At 40.8% G+C, this 19,177-nt stretch overlaps 2 protein-coding genes across 4 annotated transcripts in view; both read left to right on the forward strand.

Moving 5' to 3' along the window:
- Nucleotides 1-5,083, forward strand: part of ilkap (integrin-linked kinase-associated serine/threonine phosphatase) — an 18,399-nt gene extending 13,316 nt beyond the window's left edge. For both annotated transcript variants that reach the window (XM_056474339.1, XM_056474340.1), the window contains exons 7-10: nt 909-1,042; nt 1,536-1,655; nt 3,391-3,472; nt 4,665-5,083. In XM_056474339.1, coding sequence (XP_056330314.1) covers nt 909-1,042; nt 1,536-1,655; nt 3,391-3,472; nt 4,665-4,808 — 480 coding nt within the window. In that variant the 3' untranslated portion in view covers nt 4,809-5,083. The remainder of the gene's footprint in view (nt 1-908; nt 1,043-1,535; nt 1,656-3,390; nt 3,473-4,664) is intronic.
- A 2,943-nt stretch (nt 5,084-8,026) lies between these two features.
- The window catches only part of zgc:162872 (BAR_ACAPs and ArfGap_ACAP domain-containing protein), a 37,462-nt gene continuing 26,311 nt past the window's right edge, over nt 8,027-19,177 (forward strand). For both annotated transcript variants that reach the window (XM_056473443.1, XM_056473444.1), the window contains exons 1-5: nt 8,027-8,371; nt 14,804-14,861; nt 15,350-15,469; nt 17,617-17,670; nt 19,086-19,144. In XM_056473443.1, coding sequence (XP_056329418.1) covers nt 8,319-8,371; nt 14,804-14,861; nt 15,350-15,469; nt 17,617-17,670; nt 19,086-19,144 — 344 coding nt within the window. In that variant the 5' untranslated portion in view covers nt 8,027-8,318. The remainder of the gene's footprint in view (nt 8,372-14,803; nt 14,862-15,349; nt 15,470-17,616; nt 17,671-19,085; nt 19,145-19,177) is intronic.

Genomic DNA, 19,177 nt, shown 5'->3' on the forward strand with positions numbered 1-19,177 from the left:
TTGTGCATGCTTGTGGCAAAACAAACACAGATTTATCTGTCCATTCAACTTTGAACTGTCTATTCTCTTCAAGTTTTCTTTTCTGTGAGACCGACATCTTCATCCATACAGATGATCACTTTGCTGCGGTGTGTTAAAGCAGGCGCACGTGCGACTAGCACGCTCGATCACGTGAAGCCTCGTATGGTCACAGGATGTCGTGACAACAGAATCACGCAGGAAAACTTTGAATATTTTCGCCTTCGATTTTATTTTGACTCGTAATTTATATTTTACAAAAATACAAACAACTAAACTGTTGATTTACAAGGTTCATGCATTTATCCATGAAGGAAATCCACTATTTAAATCCTTTACGCATGGTCTGGCAATACAAAATGGAGTCGGACTTTGAGAAGCCTTGAGATATATATATATATTTTCATTCATTCATTTTCTTTTCGGCTTAGTCCCTTTATTAATCTGTGGTTGCCACAGCGGAATGAACCGCCAACTTATCCAGCATATTTTTTATGCAGCGGGATGCCCGTCCAGCTGCAACCCATCACAGGGAAACATCCATATACTCTCATTCACACACACACACTCCAGACAATTTAGCTTACCCAATTCCCCTAAAGCGCATGTGTTTGGACTGTGGGGGAAACCGGAGCACTCGGAGGAAACCCACGCCAACACGGGGAGAACATGCAAACTCCACACAGAAATATATATATATAAATATTCATTCATTCATTCATTTTTTTTTTCGGCTTAGTCCCTTTACACCCTTCTTGCTGTGAAGCGACAGCGATACTGCATCGCCCATATATATATATATATATATATATATAGTAATAAAAAATAAGCCTCGGCTTTCAAACAAAAAAACGTGTGTGGATTCATGTGTGTGTGTGTGTGTGTGTTAGGCAGTGTTGTGTCGTATGGAGGAGGCTGAGGATTCTGGGAAGAGGAAGTGTGTGACGCTGGCTCTCAGTAAAGAGCACAATCCCACAATATATGAAGAGCGCATGAGGATCCAGAGAGCAGGCGGGACCGTCAGGTGTGTGTGTGTGTCTTAATGCCATATTTTTGACATAAAATGTGTATAGTGTGTCTTTACACAATCTATTTAGTGTGTAAACATGATGTAAACATGATTAACATTTTTATTTGTTGAAATGTTCATCACATTTGCTGATAGTCAGGACTGTCACTTTCTGTGAGTGTGTATGGATGTGAGTGTGTATTTTATTTTTTGACTAATTGCATCTCTGTTTAATATTTAATGTTTATCGTCTTTTTTTCCATATTTATTTTGTGTTGTCACTTTATGTATACTGGAAGCTGCTGTAGCCAAATCCTTGTGTGTGAAGCACACTTGGCAATAAAACTGATTCTACTGAACTACTGTATATCTAAACGTCGCCTCCTACTGGTGGTGTTTCATTTTATTTTGACATGACAAAAGAACTCAATTACTCTTGCTCCTAAATCCTCAAAAATTTGTCAACGTGTGTGTGTGTGTGTGTGTGTGTGTGTGTGTGTGTGTGCAGGGACGGCCGTGTGCTGGGAGTGCTGGAGGTGTCTCGCTCTATAGGTGACGGTCAGTATAAACGCTGTGGTGTGATTTCCACTCCAGACCTGCGGCGCTGTCAACTCAGTCCAAATGACAAGTGGGTTTAACACACACACACACAAATACACATTCACAAACTCTCTAACACCATCACACGTACTGTCCATACATACACATAGTCACACACCATACACACACACACCATATATATATATACCGCTAAAATCTCTTACACACACACACACCATACACACACGCAAATAAATACACATACACACACTCTCTAACACAATCACACATACCATCCATACTCAAACATACTCACACACCATACACACCATATACCCACACACGCAAATAAATACACATACACACACTATCTAACACAAATCACACATACTATCCACACCACACACACACACACATACACACACACAAACTCTCCAACACATTAACAAATACTATCCACACACACACACACCACATTCATACCCACAAAAACACAATCTTACACTATCCATACACACACATACTCACACAACATACACACACCATCTATACACCCACAAAATCTCTTACACATACCGTATACCCACACACACGCAAATAAATACACATACACACACTCTCTAACACAATCACACATACTATCCACACACACACACACACACAAACTCTCTAACACATTCACAAATACTATCCATACACACACACACACAGCACATTCATACCCACGAAAAGTCAAACACAGTGTATACACACACACCATACACACACATAAATACACATACACAAATTCTCTAACACAATCACACATACTATCCACATACTACCATACTATCCACACACACACACACAAATACACATTCACAAACCCAAAACCATCACATGTACTATCCATACACACACACACAGTCACACACCATACATACACCACATATATATATATATATATACCCACAAAATCTCTTACACACACCGTATACCCACACACACATGCACAAACACACATTCACAAACTCTCTAACACATTCACACATACTATCCACACACACACATTCACACACACACACACACACACATACATACACACACACACACACACACACACACACACACACACACACACACACACACACACACACACACACACACACAAACTCTCAAACACATTCACTAATACTATCCACACACACACACACACATAAACTCTCTAACGCATTCACAAATACTATCCATACACACACACACACCACATTCATACCCACAAAAACTCACACACACACACATAAACTCTCTAACACATTCACAAATACTATCCATACACACACACACACACACACCACATTAATACCCACAAAAACTCTCACACACTGTATACACACACATACACACACACATAAATACACATACACAAATTCTCTAACACAATCACACATACTATCCACACACACACACACACAAACACCATATACACACACATTCTCTTACACAATCACACATACTATCCACACGCACACACACACACACACACACACACACCATATACACACACTCTCTTACACAATCACACATACTATCCAAACTCACATATACGCACACACCATACACACACACACACACACACACAAACCATATACACACACTCTCTAACACAATCACACATCTACACAGACTCTGTCTCTCACACACACACATCACACATCTTTTTTCAGTGTAATACTGATGGATTGTGTGTGTGTGTGTGTGTGTGTGTGTGTGTGTGTGTGTGTGTGTGTGTGTGCGTGTGTGCGTGTGTGCGCGTGTGTGTGTGTGTGTGTGTGTTTATTCAGATTTGTCCTCTTGGCGTGTGATGGCCTTTTTAAAGTGTTTTCTGCAGACGAGGCTGTTCAGTTTGTCTTCAGCGTACTGGAGGTGTGTGTTAATCGTATTTGTGTCATGTGTTTGTAAAGGTTTGTGTGTGTCAGCACTATAAACATGCTGAAAACAGGACATATATATATATTTAAAAAATCTGAGTATTATTAAAAACTACAATCAAAATTTAAATATGTTAATCAATAACATTTGGGGCAGCACAGTGGCTCAGTGGTTAGCGTCATAGCAAGAAGGTCGCTGGTTCGAGTCTCAGCTGGGCCAGTTGGCATTTCTGTGTGGAGTTTGCATGTTCTCCCCGTGTTGGTGTGGGTTTCCTCCGGGTGCTCCGGTTTCCCCCACAGCAAACACATGCACTATAGGAGAATTGATTAACTAAATTGGCCATAGTGTATGTATGTGTGTGTGTGAGAATGAGTGTGAATGGGTGTTTCCCAGTACTGGGATGCAGCTGAAAGGGCTTCCGCTGTGTAATACATATGCTGGAGTAGTTGGTGGTTCATTCCGCTGTGGCGACCCCAGATTAATAAGTGGATTAAGCCGAAAAGAAAATGAATGAATAAAATTTTGGGTGGCATGGTGGCTCTGTGGTTAGCACTGTGGCCTCACAGCAAGAAGGTCGCTGGTTTGAGTCTCGGCTGGGTCAGTTGGCATTTCTGTGTGGAATTTGCATGTTCTCCCCGTGTTGGCGTGGGTTTCCTCAGGATGTTCCGGTTTGCCCCACAGTCCAAACACATGCGCTATAGGGAATTAACTAAATTGGCCGAAGTGTGTGTGTGTGCGTGTGCGTGTGTGTGTGTGTGTGTGTGAATAAGTGTGCATGGATGTTTCCCAGTACTGGGTTACAGCTGAAAGGGTATCCACTGTGTAAAACATGCTGGAGTAGTTGGTGGTTCATTCCGCTGTGGCGACCCCTGATAAATAAAGCACTAAGCCAACAGAAAATGATTGATGATAACATTATTTGTTAATGTTTAAAATGTAATTAATTTAATAAAGAATGGTCAATTTTCATGACATTTGTATGTTTATATATAGTTTGTTAAATTTTTTGAGGTTTTTATTTTAGTTTAGAAATGTTTCCATGGCAACCATCTGAAATCAAATAATTAAAATTAATATTTTATGTCAACATTTAATTTAATCTAACAAAATGTGTTTATATTTAATGTTTTCTGGCTTCAGTCGACTCTAACTCTAGCGCTGACTCTGTTCAATGATTTCTGTTTAGAACGAGACTGTGGAACTGAAGGAGGGGCAGAGCGAGGGGGCAGGGCCATTTGAGGCTGCTTGTCAGCGATTGGCCAGTGAGGCGGTGAGGCGGGGCAGTGCGGACAACGTCACTGTCATTCTAGTCTCTATTGAGTTCTGTTGAGTCACTGTAAATGTAAAGACGCAATACACACAGATACATACACACTTTCTGAATCTTTTTTCTTACACACACACACACGCACATACACACACACAGAGATGAATGCATGAATCCAGAGGCAGTAAATGATGCTGAGATGAACATGTGGTTTATTATAGAGCTGTCTGAATCTCCGTCGTCTCCTTTTCAGAGCAGGACTTTTGAAAACACTGTGTCAGAGTTTAGTCTTTGTGCTGAACGGCATCAAGTGCTAAATAATAAACTTTTATACAATCTCATGACGTCTGTGTGCTCTCTGCTTTCCACAACGTTTGTCTGTGGGTGTTTTCATCGTATGTGATATTCATTTATTTGTTTGTATTTTAAGTTTAATTCACTCAATCAATTTCATCCGTTTTTCTGGGGCCGGGTCACAGGGGCAGCAGTCTCAGGAGAGAACCCCAGACTACCCTCTCCCCAGACAGCTCCTCCGGGGGGATCCCGAGGCATTCCCAGGCCAGCCGAGAGACATAGTCCCTCCAGCGTGTCCTGGCTCTTCCCTAAGGCCTCCTCCCGGTGGGACATGGCTGGAACACCTCCTGGGGTAGGCGTCGAGGAGGCATCTGAAACGGATGCCCGAGCCACCTCAGCTGACTTCTCTCAATGTGGAGGAGCAGCGGCTCTACTTCGAGCTCCTCCCGGTTGACAGAGCTCCTCACCCTGTCTATAAGGGTGCGCCCTGCCATCCTGTGAAGGAAACTCATTTCAACCGCTTGTATCCGAGATCTTGTCCTTTCAGTCATGACCCAAAGCTCAAGGCTATAGGTGAGACTAGGAATGTAGATTAACAGGTAAATCGAGAGCTTTGCCTTTCGGCTCAGCTCCTTCTTTACCACAACAGACCGGTACATTGACTGCATTACTGCTGCCGCTGCACCAGTCTGCCTGTCAATCTCGCTCTCCATCCTTCCCTCACTCGTGAACAAAACCCTCCACCTGGGGTAAGGACTTTGCTCCAACCTGGAGATGGCAAGCCAGTGGAGCACCGTGGCCTCGGACTTGGAGGTGCTGATTCCCATCCCAGCCACGTCACACTCAGCAGCAAACCTCCCCAGTGCATGCTGAAGATCCATGTTCGATGATGCCAACAGAACAACATCGCCTGCGAATAACAGAGATGAAGTCCTGTGGTCCCCGAATTGGACCCTCTACAACCCAAGGCTGCGCTTTAAGATTCTGTCCATAGAAATTATGAACAGAATTGGTGACAGGGCAGCCCTCCCAGAGTCCAACATGCACTGGAAACAAGTCCTCATTGCCACCAGGGTGCTCGAAGGTTCATGGGAGTATGTCCAACAAGTCCACATGTGTTTTGTGGACTTGGAGAAGGCTTTCGACCGTGTCCCTCGTGGCATTCTGTGGAGGGTGCTCGGGGAGTATGGGGTCAGAGGCGCTCTGTTAAAGGCGTAGGTAAGTAGGAGTTTGGTTCGCATTGCCGGCAATATGTTTGTATTTTAAGATATAAGATTAATACAAAACATTCCCAGAGATGGGTTGTGGCTGAAAGGGCATCCGTTGCGTAAAGCATATGCTGGATAAGTTGGCGGTTCATTCCGCTGTGGCGACCCCGGATTAATAAAGGGACTAAGCCGAAAAGAAAATGAATGAATGAATTAATACAAAACAGAAGCACTGGGTAAAGCAATATCAAATCTACGCATGTACGCTTTATAAAGTGATACTTACATTATTTTGTATTTTATTATTAGTATGACAACAGAATGTGGTCAGTATATTCAGTAATGTTTAATTGAGCCGGCAGCTAGCTATCTGCAACTCTCACATGGTAGACCCACTCAAGCTGCACCTGGTCAGTATCTGGATGGGAGACCACATGGGAAAGCTAGGTTGCTGCTGGAAGTGGTGTTAGTGAGGCCAGCAGGGGGCGCTCAACCTGCGGGCTGTGTGGGTCCTAATGCCCCAGTATAGAGAAGGGGACTCTACACTGCTCAGTGTCTTTCAGATGAGATGTTAAACCAAGGTCCTGACTCTCTGTGCTCATTAAAAATCCCAGGATGTCCTTTGATGAAGAGTAGGGGTATAACCCCGGCATCCTGGCCATATTTGCCCACTGGCCTCTGTCCATCATGGTCTCGTAGCCATCCTCATATCATAATCACTCTGTCTCCTCTCCACCAATGAGCTGGTGTGTGGTGTGCTGTCTGGGGCTATATGGCTGCTGTCACATCATCCAGGTGGATGCTGCACACTGGTGGTGGATGAGGAGATTCCCCCCCTGGAGTGTCCAGAAAAGCGCTATATAAATGTTTGGAATCATTTATATTAAATGTTATCAATCAAAGTCAAACTCTATCAGAGATTTTGTTTTGTTTTATTTTTGCTTCTTTTAAATTTAATTAAATTTTATTATATTAGTTCAATTTATTCTCTCTAAAGTTTTCTTTATATTCAATTAGTTTTATTTTATTATATTTCATTGACATTTTCATTGTATGTGATTTCATTTATCATATTCATTTTTTAATTTATGTATTAATATATATATTTTATATAGTTTATATAATTTTAATATATGTAAATATTTTTCATATATTTTATTTTTATGTTCAAATTTGTTTGATTTATCTTGCATTGTTATTAAATTTATATTATTAACATATAACAGATTGTTTTGCTTTAGTATATATTGTTATTACATAATATTATTAATATTTGTCATTTTATTTAGTTTGATTGCAATTTAATTTGCTTATTTTCTTTTGATCTTATTTCATTTTATAGCTGTTGATTAGTTATCTACACTTATTTAATTTCTTTGTTTTTATTTTAATTAATTTTAGTAGTAGTAATAATAGTAGTAGTAAACTTTTGTCCTTAAAAAGAATTTTTTCTGTTATGAACATCATCATATTGCTGCAGAATATACAGTGGAACAATGCATAAATACAGTATTTCCAATAATAATTAAGATAAACTCTTGTTAAACCCACCGAAACATTTTTTTGTTTGTTTAGTCATTTTATTATTTTTTTGTGATTGATTCATTGTATTTAATTTTTCTCAATTAAATTTTCCTCCTTTTGAATGAACGTACGCTACTGTGCTCAAAAACAATTCATCACCTTTCGTGCTTTTATTTTGAAACATCACGGACATCCCCTCCACGCGGATGATATCCGCCAACGGAAGTTCGCCTCATATCAACATGAGCAAACACCTCAGCAGCTGTCAACACACACTCACACACACCTCAAGACAACTGTATATAATTTCTTAGAGTAATTGAGTGTATTATAGCGGAGTGTGTGTCGAGTGTGTGTTATTGTTATCATCGTCATATTCAGTGTGTGTTTGTGAGGAGCGGAGGAGGATAAGAGATAACGGATCATGATGATGAAGATGATGATGATGATAATAATGAGATGATGCTATTCAGGCCTGCAAATTATACACACACACACTAAAACACACACATTAACACACACACACACACACACACACACACTCAGAATGGACACTTTTCTGGACTACGAGGACTGCATCAGAGACTCTCCTGCATTCAGGTATTAATTCAATTAATTTTAATTAACGTTAAAAAATACAGTATTTAATTAAATTCAAGTTTATTTGTATGTTTGTTGTTATATATGTTTATTTTCACAGTATTTGGGGTTTCAGGGCAGTTTTACAAATGGTGCACGTTACTGCATTACAATCAGAAATGTTACTGTAACTTTATTAGTTACTGTTGACGTTGATTAATTAACTAAAACTTATTACAAATTAGGGCTGCACAATATATCGTTTCAGCATCGATATCGCAATGTGTGTGTCTGCAATAGTCACATCCCAGGATCTGCAATGTTGAGTTGGGATTACACTACCCAACAGTAGTCTTGTGTCCTGTCCAAGATTTAGGAACAGCAAATAATAACTTGACTTCTAGTTGATCGTTTTATATCAGAAGTGGCTTATATGAAAGGTAAAGGCCTCTAGATGACGCTTATTTGAGCACAATAAAATCTGATCATGTCTTGATTAATAATGATTTGATTAGGACAGTAAGGTCTGACTTTACTGAGACAAAAGTCTCATCACTGAAGCTTCAATATTGTCCAGTATAGAATATGTGCTCATGCTGCAGTGGAAACAGAATGAATATTGTGTCTGACTCCATCATGAGCTTGGAGGACTGCATCCATACATCTCTGCAATGACTCAAATCACTGATTAATAAAGTCATCTGGAATGGCAAAGAAAGCGTTCCTGCAGGACTCCCAGAGTTCATCAAGACTCTTTGTGTTCATCTTCAACGCCTCCTCTTTCATCTTATTTATTCAACTCAATAATGTTTATGTCTGATGACTGGGCTGGCCAATCCTGGAGCATCTTGACCTTCTTTGCTTTCTGGAGCTTTGATGTGGAGGCTGAAGTATGAGAAGGAGCGCTCTCCTGCTGGAGAATATGCCCTCTCCTGTGGTTTGTAATGTAATGGGCAGCACAAATGTCTTGATACCTCAGGCTGTTGATGTTGATCATCCACTCTGCAGATCTCTCGCACGCCCCCATACTGAATGTAGACCCCAAACCATGATTTCTCCTTCACCAAACTTGACTGATATCTGTGAGAATCCTGGTGAGAATCTGTGGGTTCCAGTAGGTCTTCTACAGCAGTGGTTCTCAAACCTTTAAGCCAGTGACCCCCAATGTAAGATCGTCAAGAACTCGCGACCCCCCACTACCAAAACATATCCAAACAATAAAAATAACTTATTTTAAGTTTTATAAACAGATTTATTGCATTTGAAATCAACACTAATCAAAACTAACAAGCAAAAAATATATATATGCATGTGTGAGGTAAATATGTCCCAATGAAATCCCGTTATCACAAGAAAACACATTTTTTAAGGATAATTGAGTGACCAAAACACAGACGAACCGCTCACCGGCCCTGCACGCACTGCTTGACATGAATTTTACATACCGCTGCCACTTGCACGGCTGACAGCGTCTAGCGATTAAATGAAGGTTTAAACAATCTCTCGTGCTTAAAATGTGTAGATGTGGCAAACTGTTACCTGAAAGTTCCGTCCCACAGACTTTACAGTGAACGCTTTAGTTATTTTCATAGCAGACTTGAAGCCAATGGAAGTCTTTTATCTACTCTTGGAAAAGTGTAGATGGTGGATTAACATTCACCACATGAGCACTAATCATGCGGCAAGAATAAGCGGCAAGATGGCGGCGCGTTCAGTTCGCGAAGCCCAGCGTCTCTCCAGTTTCTGCAATTTTGCGGTATTATTCCTGCTCATTTCGAGTCTGTTCGTACAGAACAGCAGTGCCTTTACATCGTACATCCGACAGGACATCTTGGATATTGGTTTGTGCACTCCGGACAGTTTTATTAACAATCTTCGACTCATCCCTGAGATCGCCAGAACACCCGGGCCTCAGAGCCCTCCACGGCCGGGCGGAAGTGCTCGAAGGCGGCGCAGAGAACGTAAACAAAGACGGGGGAAGCGCGGCGGGCTAAGAGCTAAGCTAAAGCTAACACCACACCGGCTCTCTTTACCCAGCATCTTTCTCGCCAATGTACGGTCACTGGTGAACAAAATGGATGAGATTCGACTGCGCATCAACCACAGCAAAAGATTATGGAACTGTAATGTCATGATTTTCACAGAAACATGGCTAAACAGCGCGATACCAGACAACGCTATATCGCTAACGGAGCATCAAACATTCCGAGCAGACAGAACGGCGGATGACTCCGGTAAGACCAGAGGCGGAGGATTATGCATTTATATTAACAAAGCTTGGTGCACAAACTCTGTCGTCGTTGGGAGACATTGCTCTGTTAACCTGGAATTTCTAATGGTTAAATGTAGACCGTTTTATCTGCCACGGGAGTTCACCTCCACCATAATAACTGCTGCTTATATCCCTCCCGACGCTGATGCCAAGCTTGCTATGAATGAACTTCATGCAGCCATCAGCAAACAACAGACTGCTCACCCGGAGGCTGCTTTTATTGTTGCGGGGGATTTTAATCACTCAAACTTAAAGACAGTGCTCCCCAAATTCCATCAGAACATTTTCTGCCACACAAGGGGAAACAAAACTTTAGACCAAGTTTACACAAACATGGCTGAAGCATACGCTGTGACCCCCCTCCCCCACTTGGGTCAATCAGATCACCTTTGTTTGTTTCTCACCCCCAAATACTCACCCATCGTCAACCGTGTGAAGCCATCAGTAAGGACCATCAAAGTGTGGCCAGCGGGGGTGGACTCCACACTCCAGGACAGGTTTGAACACACAGACTGGAGTATGTTTGCTTCCCAGGCCACATGTGGCTCTCACACAGACATTGACAGTTACACTTCCTCTGTTCTGGAATATATCAACACCACCATAGACAGTGTTACAACCCAGAAACAGATCACCACATACCCAAATCAAAAGCCATGGATGAACAAGGAGGTGCGCCTCCTGCTGAAGGCACGCAACACTGCATTCAGATCAGGGGATGCACAGGCCTACAGCACTTCCAGGGCTAATCTGAAGAGGGGCATCAAAAAGGCCAAGCACTGCTACAAGCTAAAGCTAGAGGAGCACTTTTCCAACTCTGATCCTCGGCGCATGTGGCAGGGCATCCAGGCCATCAGCAACTACAAACCCAGCCAGTCCACACCCACAGCCACAAATGTCTCCTTCCTGAACGAGCTAAATGACTTTTATGCCCGCTTTGAAAGAGACAATACAGAACCCTACACCAGGAACCCTACCTCAACCGACCACTCACCTGTCACACTCACCTCCTCAGAAGTCTACACCGCACTGAGTCGGATCAATGTGCGTAAGGCTGCTGGACCAGACGGTATCCCTGGGCGCGTCCTCAAAGCATGTGCAGAACAGCTCGCTGGGGTATTCACAGACATTTTCAACCTGTCACTTAACCTAGCAACTGTGCCAACATGCTTTAAAACCACCTCTATTGTGCCAGTGCCCAAACACTCCAGCCCAACATGCCTGAATGACTAGCGCCCTGTAGCACTCACACCCATCATCATGAAGTGCTTTGAGCGGTTGGTCCTGGCACATCTGAAAGACTCTCTGCCATCCACACTGGACCCACATCAGTTTGCCTACCGTGGCAACAGGAGCACAGAAGATGCCGTCTCCATAGCACTGCACTCTGTCCTCACACACCTGGACAATAAAAACACTTATGCACGAATGCTGTTTGTTGACTTCAGCTCAGCATTCAACACTGTCATACCCTCTAAGCTACTGATCAAACTCAGAGACCTGGATATCGACACGTCTCTCTGCAACTGGGTTATGGACTTTCTGACTAACAGACCTCAGAATGTTAGATCAGGCCACATCTGCTCCACCACCATCACACTCAACACTGGTGTACCACAGGGCTGCGTGCTGAGCCCCTTCCTCTACTCCCTTTTTACCATCGACTGTAGGCCTGTGAACAGATCCAACACCATCATCAAATTTGCAGATGACACCACAGTGATTGGTCTAATCAGCAATAATGATGAGACTGCCTACAGGGAGGAGATACAGCATCTGGCCACTTGGTGCACCGACAATAATCTGGTCCTTAACACCAGCAAGACCAAGGAGCTCATTATGGACTTCAGGAAGGGACGAACAGGCTCGCATGATCCCATCCACATTAATGGGATGGCCGTTGAGCCTGTCTCATCCTTCAAGTTCCTGGGGACCCACATCTCAAAGGACCTTTCCTGGACCACCAACACCTCCAGCCTGGTCAAGAAGGCTCATCAGCGCCTATTCTTCTTGAGGCAACTTAAGAAGAACCAGCTTTCATCAGCCGTCCTGGTGAACTTCTACCGCTGCACAATAGAAAGCATCCTGACCAACTGCGTCACAGTCTGGTATGGAAGCTGCTCTGTTGCTGAGCGTAAGGCACTGCAGCGGGTGGTGAAAACTGCCCAACGCATCACAGGGACTACACTGCCAGCCATTGAGGACATCCAGAAGAAACACTGTCTGCGCCGAGCACGCAGTATTCTTAAGGACACCTCTCACCCTGCTCACAGACAGTTTTCTCTCCTGCCTTCCGGCAGGCGCTTCAGGCTCCCCCGGACAAAAACCAGCAGACTGAGGAACAGCTTTTTCCCCAGAGCTGTCTTCCTTTTGAACTCTGCCCCTCACTGACTCTTTTGCCCCCCCAATACACCCCCCACACTCCTCTAACTTATACTCCTCACAATCACTGCACTATTTAACATTTGCACATTTAAAGTTTGCACATATTCATTGCACTGATTCATTTACTTGAACTGTACATACCCACAGCACATGGACATTTGTAATTTGTAATTATGTTTATCTATCTGCCACTCCTGATTATTAATAGCATCCTGTACATATATTCATTTATTGTAAATCTGTTCATAGCTAATACAACCTGTATATAATGTTGATAGTACATCCATCTGTAAATATCACCATAGTTTTTCAATAACTGCACTTTATAACTTATACCTGTATCCTGCACTTGCTGCTGTTGCACTGCTGGTTAGACCTAAACTGCATTTCGTTGCCTTGTACTTGTACATGTGTAATGACAATAAAGTTGAATCTAATCATCTAATCTAATCAGATCTGCCATTATTTGTAGCTTTAGCTGGTTTCTAAAACTAAATCTGTCAGTGTTGTTTTCATTCTCATCTTCAGCGTGTTTCATTTTCGCAGTTGTAGCTCCTGTCATTTGACGGCAGAAGGCGTTGACTGAATGATTCAGTCTAGCGTAGTGGGCCAATAAGAAGAGCGCGAAGGCGGGACAAGCGTTGCCGGCTTTGTTTACTGCAGCAAGTTGATATGACAACAGTTTTAAACTGTTCCTGAGCACTGTGTTTCAAGTGCAAAGATGGATTCTGCCTGAATGTGTCCTAAAAACTTTATGAATTCATCAGTGATATCTTTATAAAATCTGAAAATATTAGCTTTCACTTATAATACTGAAAAATATATATTATAATCACTGAAAATTACACAGTTTTTAAATCACTCTCGCGACCCCTTGAAATTATTCTGCGATCCCCGCAGGGGTCGCGACCCCCAGTTTGAGAACCACTGTTCTACAGTATTGGTGATGATTGGGATGCAGTTCAACAGATGAGTCAGCAGAGTAATCCATCTTCTGACACTTTTCTAATTTCTAATAACTGATTCCTTTTATCTTTGCAGTAAATAACATTTGACTAGATATTCTTCAACTATTCAGCTTAAAGTGACATTTAAAGGCTTCACTAGGTTAATTAGGGTAAAGTTAGGGTAATTAGGCAAGTCATTGTATAACAGTGGTTTGTTCTGTAGACTATTGAAAAATATATAGCTTAAAGTAGCTAATAATTTTGACCTTAAAATGGTGTTTAAAAAATTTAAAACTGCTTTTATTGTAGCTAAAATAAAACAAATAAGACTTTCTCCAGAAGAAAAAATATTATCAGACATACTGTGAAAATTTCCTTGCTCTGTTAAACATCATTTGGGAAATATTTAAACAAGACAAATTCAAAGGGGGGCTAATAATTCTGTCTTCAACTGTAGGTGATGTTCAATTCTGTTCAATTCAAGTTTATTTCTATTGCGAATTTTTTTTTATTTATTTATTTTTTTAATTTATAAATTTGTATACAGTAATTGTTGTTTTAAAGCAGCTTCACAAAAAGTGCACATTATTGGATTAAAATCAAATTCAGAAAAGTTAAGGTTATTAGCGACCATAACTTTACTAGTTACTAATAACTTTAACTAATGAACTAAAACTAACTAGTGTTTGTTTCCTATGAGTTTGGGGTTTAATTGTAAGGTGGGGGTAAAGGACATTGTTAATAAAACATTATTAATATTGGTATGAAGAGTCTCTATAAAACATCTACGTGCTTTTGTGTGCGTGCTTTTGTGTGCGTGCGTGCGTGCGTGTGTGTGTGTGTTTTCAGACAGTCTCTGGATAAATGTGAGAGTGACATGTCTGAACTGGAGAGTCGTGTGAAGAAAGTAAGATATTCATCACTGATTTGTTTTTTCTCCTCTGAGCTTTGCTTAAAAGGATTAAAATGACATTTTTTCATCATATTTTATTCTGTAATGTAATCTGCATGATTTATAGTATATTTTCAGTTGATGTTTTTAAGAATTATATATTATTGTACGCATTATTTCTATATTTGTTCTTCATGGTTTAATGTTATATTTTTATATATTTGAATACAGTCATAAATAAATATTTATTTGCATTTTGGTATAATGATTTGTATTATATTTTAGTAAATGTTTGTATTGTTTTATAGTATATATATTAGTAGTTGTTTTATGTTTTAGTTCATATTTGTATATATTATAATTATGACTTTTTATGTGGCAAAACATTAATATTTTGAATGTATGTCAGTATGTTTTTGGTTTTGACATGAATGATTTCCTCCAGATTTGTTTTGCATTTTATATGGTTAATTCATGTTGATGTGTGTGTGTGTGTGTGTCAGGTGATGAAGTTGTGTGGTCAGATGGTGGACGCGGGTCAGAATTACACCTCCTGCAATCAGCTTTTCCTCTCTGCACTGAGCGAGTTCACAGCGTATCATAAGAGTGACGGTGTGATTCTGGTGAGCAGCACAGACCAACACTCTCCAACACAAGCTTGTTTTATAACAGGGGTCTGCTTCTTTCTTATTTCCATATTTTCCAAGCTCAATGGGGCGACCCCTGAAATTTGGGTAAATCTGAAGTTTTTAAGGGGGTGGGGGGGGTGTCTCCATTGTCATCAAAGCATTCATCAAGTTTCATTTCGGACATCTTTCAGGGATGTAATTGTAGACCTACTGTGACTAAAACATAATGATATTGTGTAGTCCTATAATGTGACGAAGCCACTGACAATATGCAAGATTATGGAATTGCTTTGAATGCGTGTGCGGCTGTGCACACTTTTTCCGTGCTCACATTTGCATGTCACGACTCTATGTACATTATAAATACAGCTGCAGGGCGCACGTTGGTTATTATTCTCTCCACGTCATCTGTCCTTATGTCTTCATTAATTCAGTGCTACACCTGGGCACCTCAAATACCTGAAAGTGTCATTTATTTCTATGATATTACAAATTTATTAAAATATGTTTTATAATTAATTAAAGCTATTAAAAACGGGACTAAGCTGTGATAAACTCTTATTAGCGATGTATGAGTTTATTTTCAGGGTGGACTGTTTAAGTATATTAGGCTGCTCAGTTCATCTGGACTTACTATTTTTACAGTTTGAGTTGTTGACTGACTAGTAGTTTATTTAGCACATTGGAGTAAAGAGTCGACTAAATTACAGAGAAAATTATATTCTTGGACACGAAAACTAACCGAGTTAGTGGCGCCATCTAGCAGCGGTGTGTGGGTCTGCCCCAACATTGAGGTACAAATTATAAACTTATTATAAACCTAATATTTAATATGACTTAAGTCACTATTAAACTGCTAAAAGATTTAAACTGATCAGACAAGAAATGTTTTAGAAAAAATTATTTGTTTAGATTGATTATTTCTGGGGCAGCATGGTGGTGCAGTGGGCCTCACAGCAAGAAGGACGCTGGTTCGAGCCCCAGCTAGGTCAGTTGGCATTTGCATGTTCTCCCTGTGTTGGCATGGGTTTCCTCCAGGTGCTCCACAAGTCCAAAAAGACATGTGGTATAGGTGAATTGGGTAAGTTAAAATTGTCCATTGTGTATGAGTGTGTATGAATGTTTCCCAGTGATGTGTTGCGGTTGGAAGGGCATCCGCTGCGTAAAACAAATGCTGGATAAGTTGGCGGTTCATTCTGCTGTGGTGATCCCAGATTAATAAAGGGACTAAGCCGAAAAGAGAATGAGTGAATAAATGAATCATTATTTCAATTATTTAAAAACACACACGCAAATATATATATATATATATATATATATATATATATATATATATATATATATATATATATATATATATATATATATATATATATATATATATTTGCGTGTGTGTTTTTAAATAATCGGGGGGGTCTCGTCTTCCTCCTTTTTTGTCCTCGGCATGATTACATGCCTGATTAAATGAAGAGTAATACTGTTAGTCAAAAAAAAGATGAACTAAAATAAAATAAATATTCACTTAAATATTATTATAATTTTTATTATTATAATTCATTCATTTTCCTTAAGCTCAGTCCCTTATTTATCACAGGTCGCCACAGCAGAATGAACCGCCAACTATTCCAGCATATGCTTTACGCAGCAGATGCCCTTTTTGCCGCAACCCAGTACTGGGAAACACCCATACACACTCATTCACACACACTCATACACTACAGCCAATTTAGTTCATCAGTTCTCCTGTGAAACCGGAGCATCCAGAGGAAACCGACGCCAACATGGGGAGAACATGCAAACTCCACAAAGAAAATCCAACTGGTCCGGCCGGGACTCGAACCAGTGACCTTCTTGCTGTGAGGCCACAGTGATAACCACTGAGTCGCCCACTTATTAAAACTACATATATAAAAACTAAATAAAAAATGTGTTCACAAAATAAAAACTAGACTAAAACTGAAACACAACCATCAGTGAAACAAGCTAAAACTAAACAGAAACTAACAGGAAATGTAAAAATAGTATGGAAATAATTCTAAGTTCATTTAAAGATGTTAATAACCTTGTACCAACCTCAGTAGACTCTCTCTCACAGTGAATAACATGTGTTCACAAAATAAAAACTGCTTGTGTTTCTGCAGAACTGCCTGCGCCAGTTTAACCAGGGCCTGCAGGAGATGATCCAGTTTCAGACGGTCAGTGTGTGTGTGTGTGTGTGTGTGTGTGTGTGTGTGTGTGTGTGTGTGTGTGTGCATGTTTGTTTGTGTGTGTGTGTGTGTGCGTGCGTGCGTGCGTGCGTGCGTGCGTGCGTGCGTGCGTGTGCGTGCGTGTGCGTGCGTGCGTGCGTGCGTGCGTGTGCGCGTGTGTGTGTGTGTGTTGTAGAGATTGAATGACTTTAGATTTTTTAAAGTCGACTTTTATGCCATCACAATCGAGTCGACGTTGACTAGTCGCTGGTGACAACATCAATAAAACACAAGATGCAAATGTTTTGCAACACACCACAGTTGATTTATTTGCAGGAAATATACGCACATGCTGTTTGACAGCTCATAACACAATCCAAAAACAATGCAACATTACTGATGCCTCATTTTAGTGCAAACCAAATGCATGGTCATGACTTTAATTTCGTTAATATCGCAACATCAGCACCCAGGCTAGTCTAACTGCTAAATAAATACAACACATCGATCACTGCAGGTTCTAGTAAGAATGTTTCAGCAACAGATATTTTAGTGCAGAAGTAATGCATACGTCGTCAGCACACAGATTCATCTGAAGTTATTTGATAAAAACATAATGCACGAAAGACAAAGGCTATAACGTTAAGCCTTATTACACTGTCAGAGACCTGCTCAGACACATGTTTTACTGCTATGACGGTGCGCGCTAGAAAGCTGCTCAAAATCCTGCTCAAGTCGGACGTTTTTCACAGTTACTGGCTCATCTTGGTTGTCTGCTCGCTGCACATCTTCGCCTCATTCACCGGGGATGATTTTACACATGCTATGACGTTCACTTCACTTTAAAAGCCTCATGATCTGCAGCCCGATTAGTCGACATCAATCAAAAAGAGTCACAGCAGTGGCATTAAATGCTAAAAAAGGGCTTTTCTTGCTTAAAGGCTTTGTCTTGCTTCTAGTCCAAATGTCAAAAAATTCTTACTTTTCTTGATTCTGATCAGCTGCAATTAAATAATTTTCAATAATCTTCAGCAAATCTTCAGCAGTTCATGCTGGAATATATCCAGTAAAATGTGTTTCCATCATAGTTCCTGCACATGTTTCTTCTTATCGGATGCACGGATAATCCTACTCGGTGCACATGTGTTTTTTATGCGCATTTTAAACATGTGTGCCCATCTCGGCGTTTCCATTGAGCAGGTTTTATATGATATTCTCAAGTGTGCATACAAATAGGTGCACGGAAACTTGGCTGTTCTGCTAGACACAGATATAAACATACACTGAAAAAAGTATAATAAAAACAAGTCTGTTCTGGAGGTGATCTGTGTTTATTTATTTATTTAATAAAGGAGATGTGTGTGTGTGTGTGTGTGTGTGTGTGTGTGTGTGTGTGTGTGTGTGTGTGTGTGTGTGTTTTGCAGATGCTGTTTGATCAGACACAGAGAGCCATCAGTCAACAGCTGACAAACCTGCTTTCACAGTATGTGACAAAACCCATCAGTTTATATAGTAA

This window comes from Danio aesculapii, chromosome 15 (assembly GCF_903798145.1).
Source record: "Danio aesculapii chromosome 15, fDanAes4.1, whole genome shotgun sequence".
Taxonomy (NCBI): Eukaryota; Metazoa; Chordata; class Actinopteri; order Cypriniformes; family Danionidae; genus Danio; species Danio aesculapii.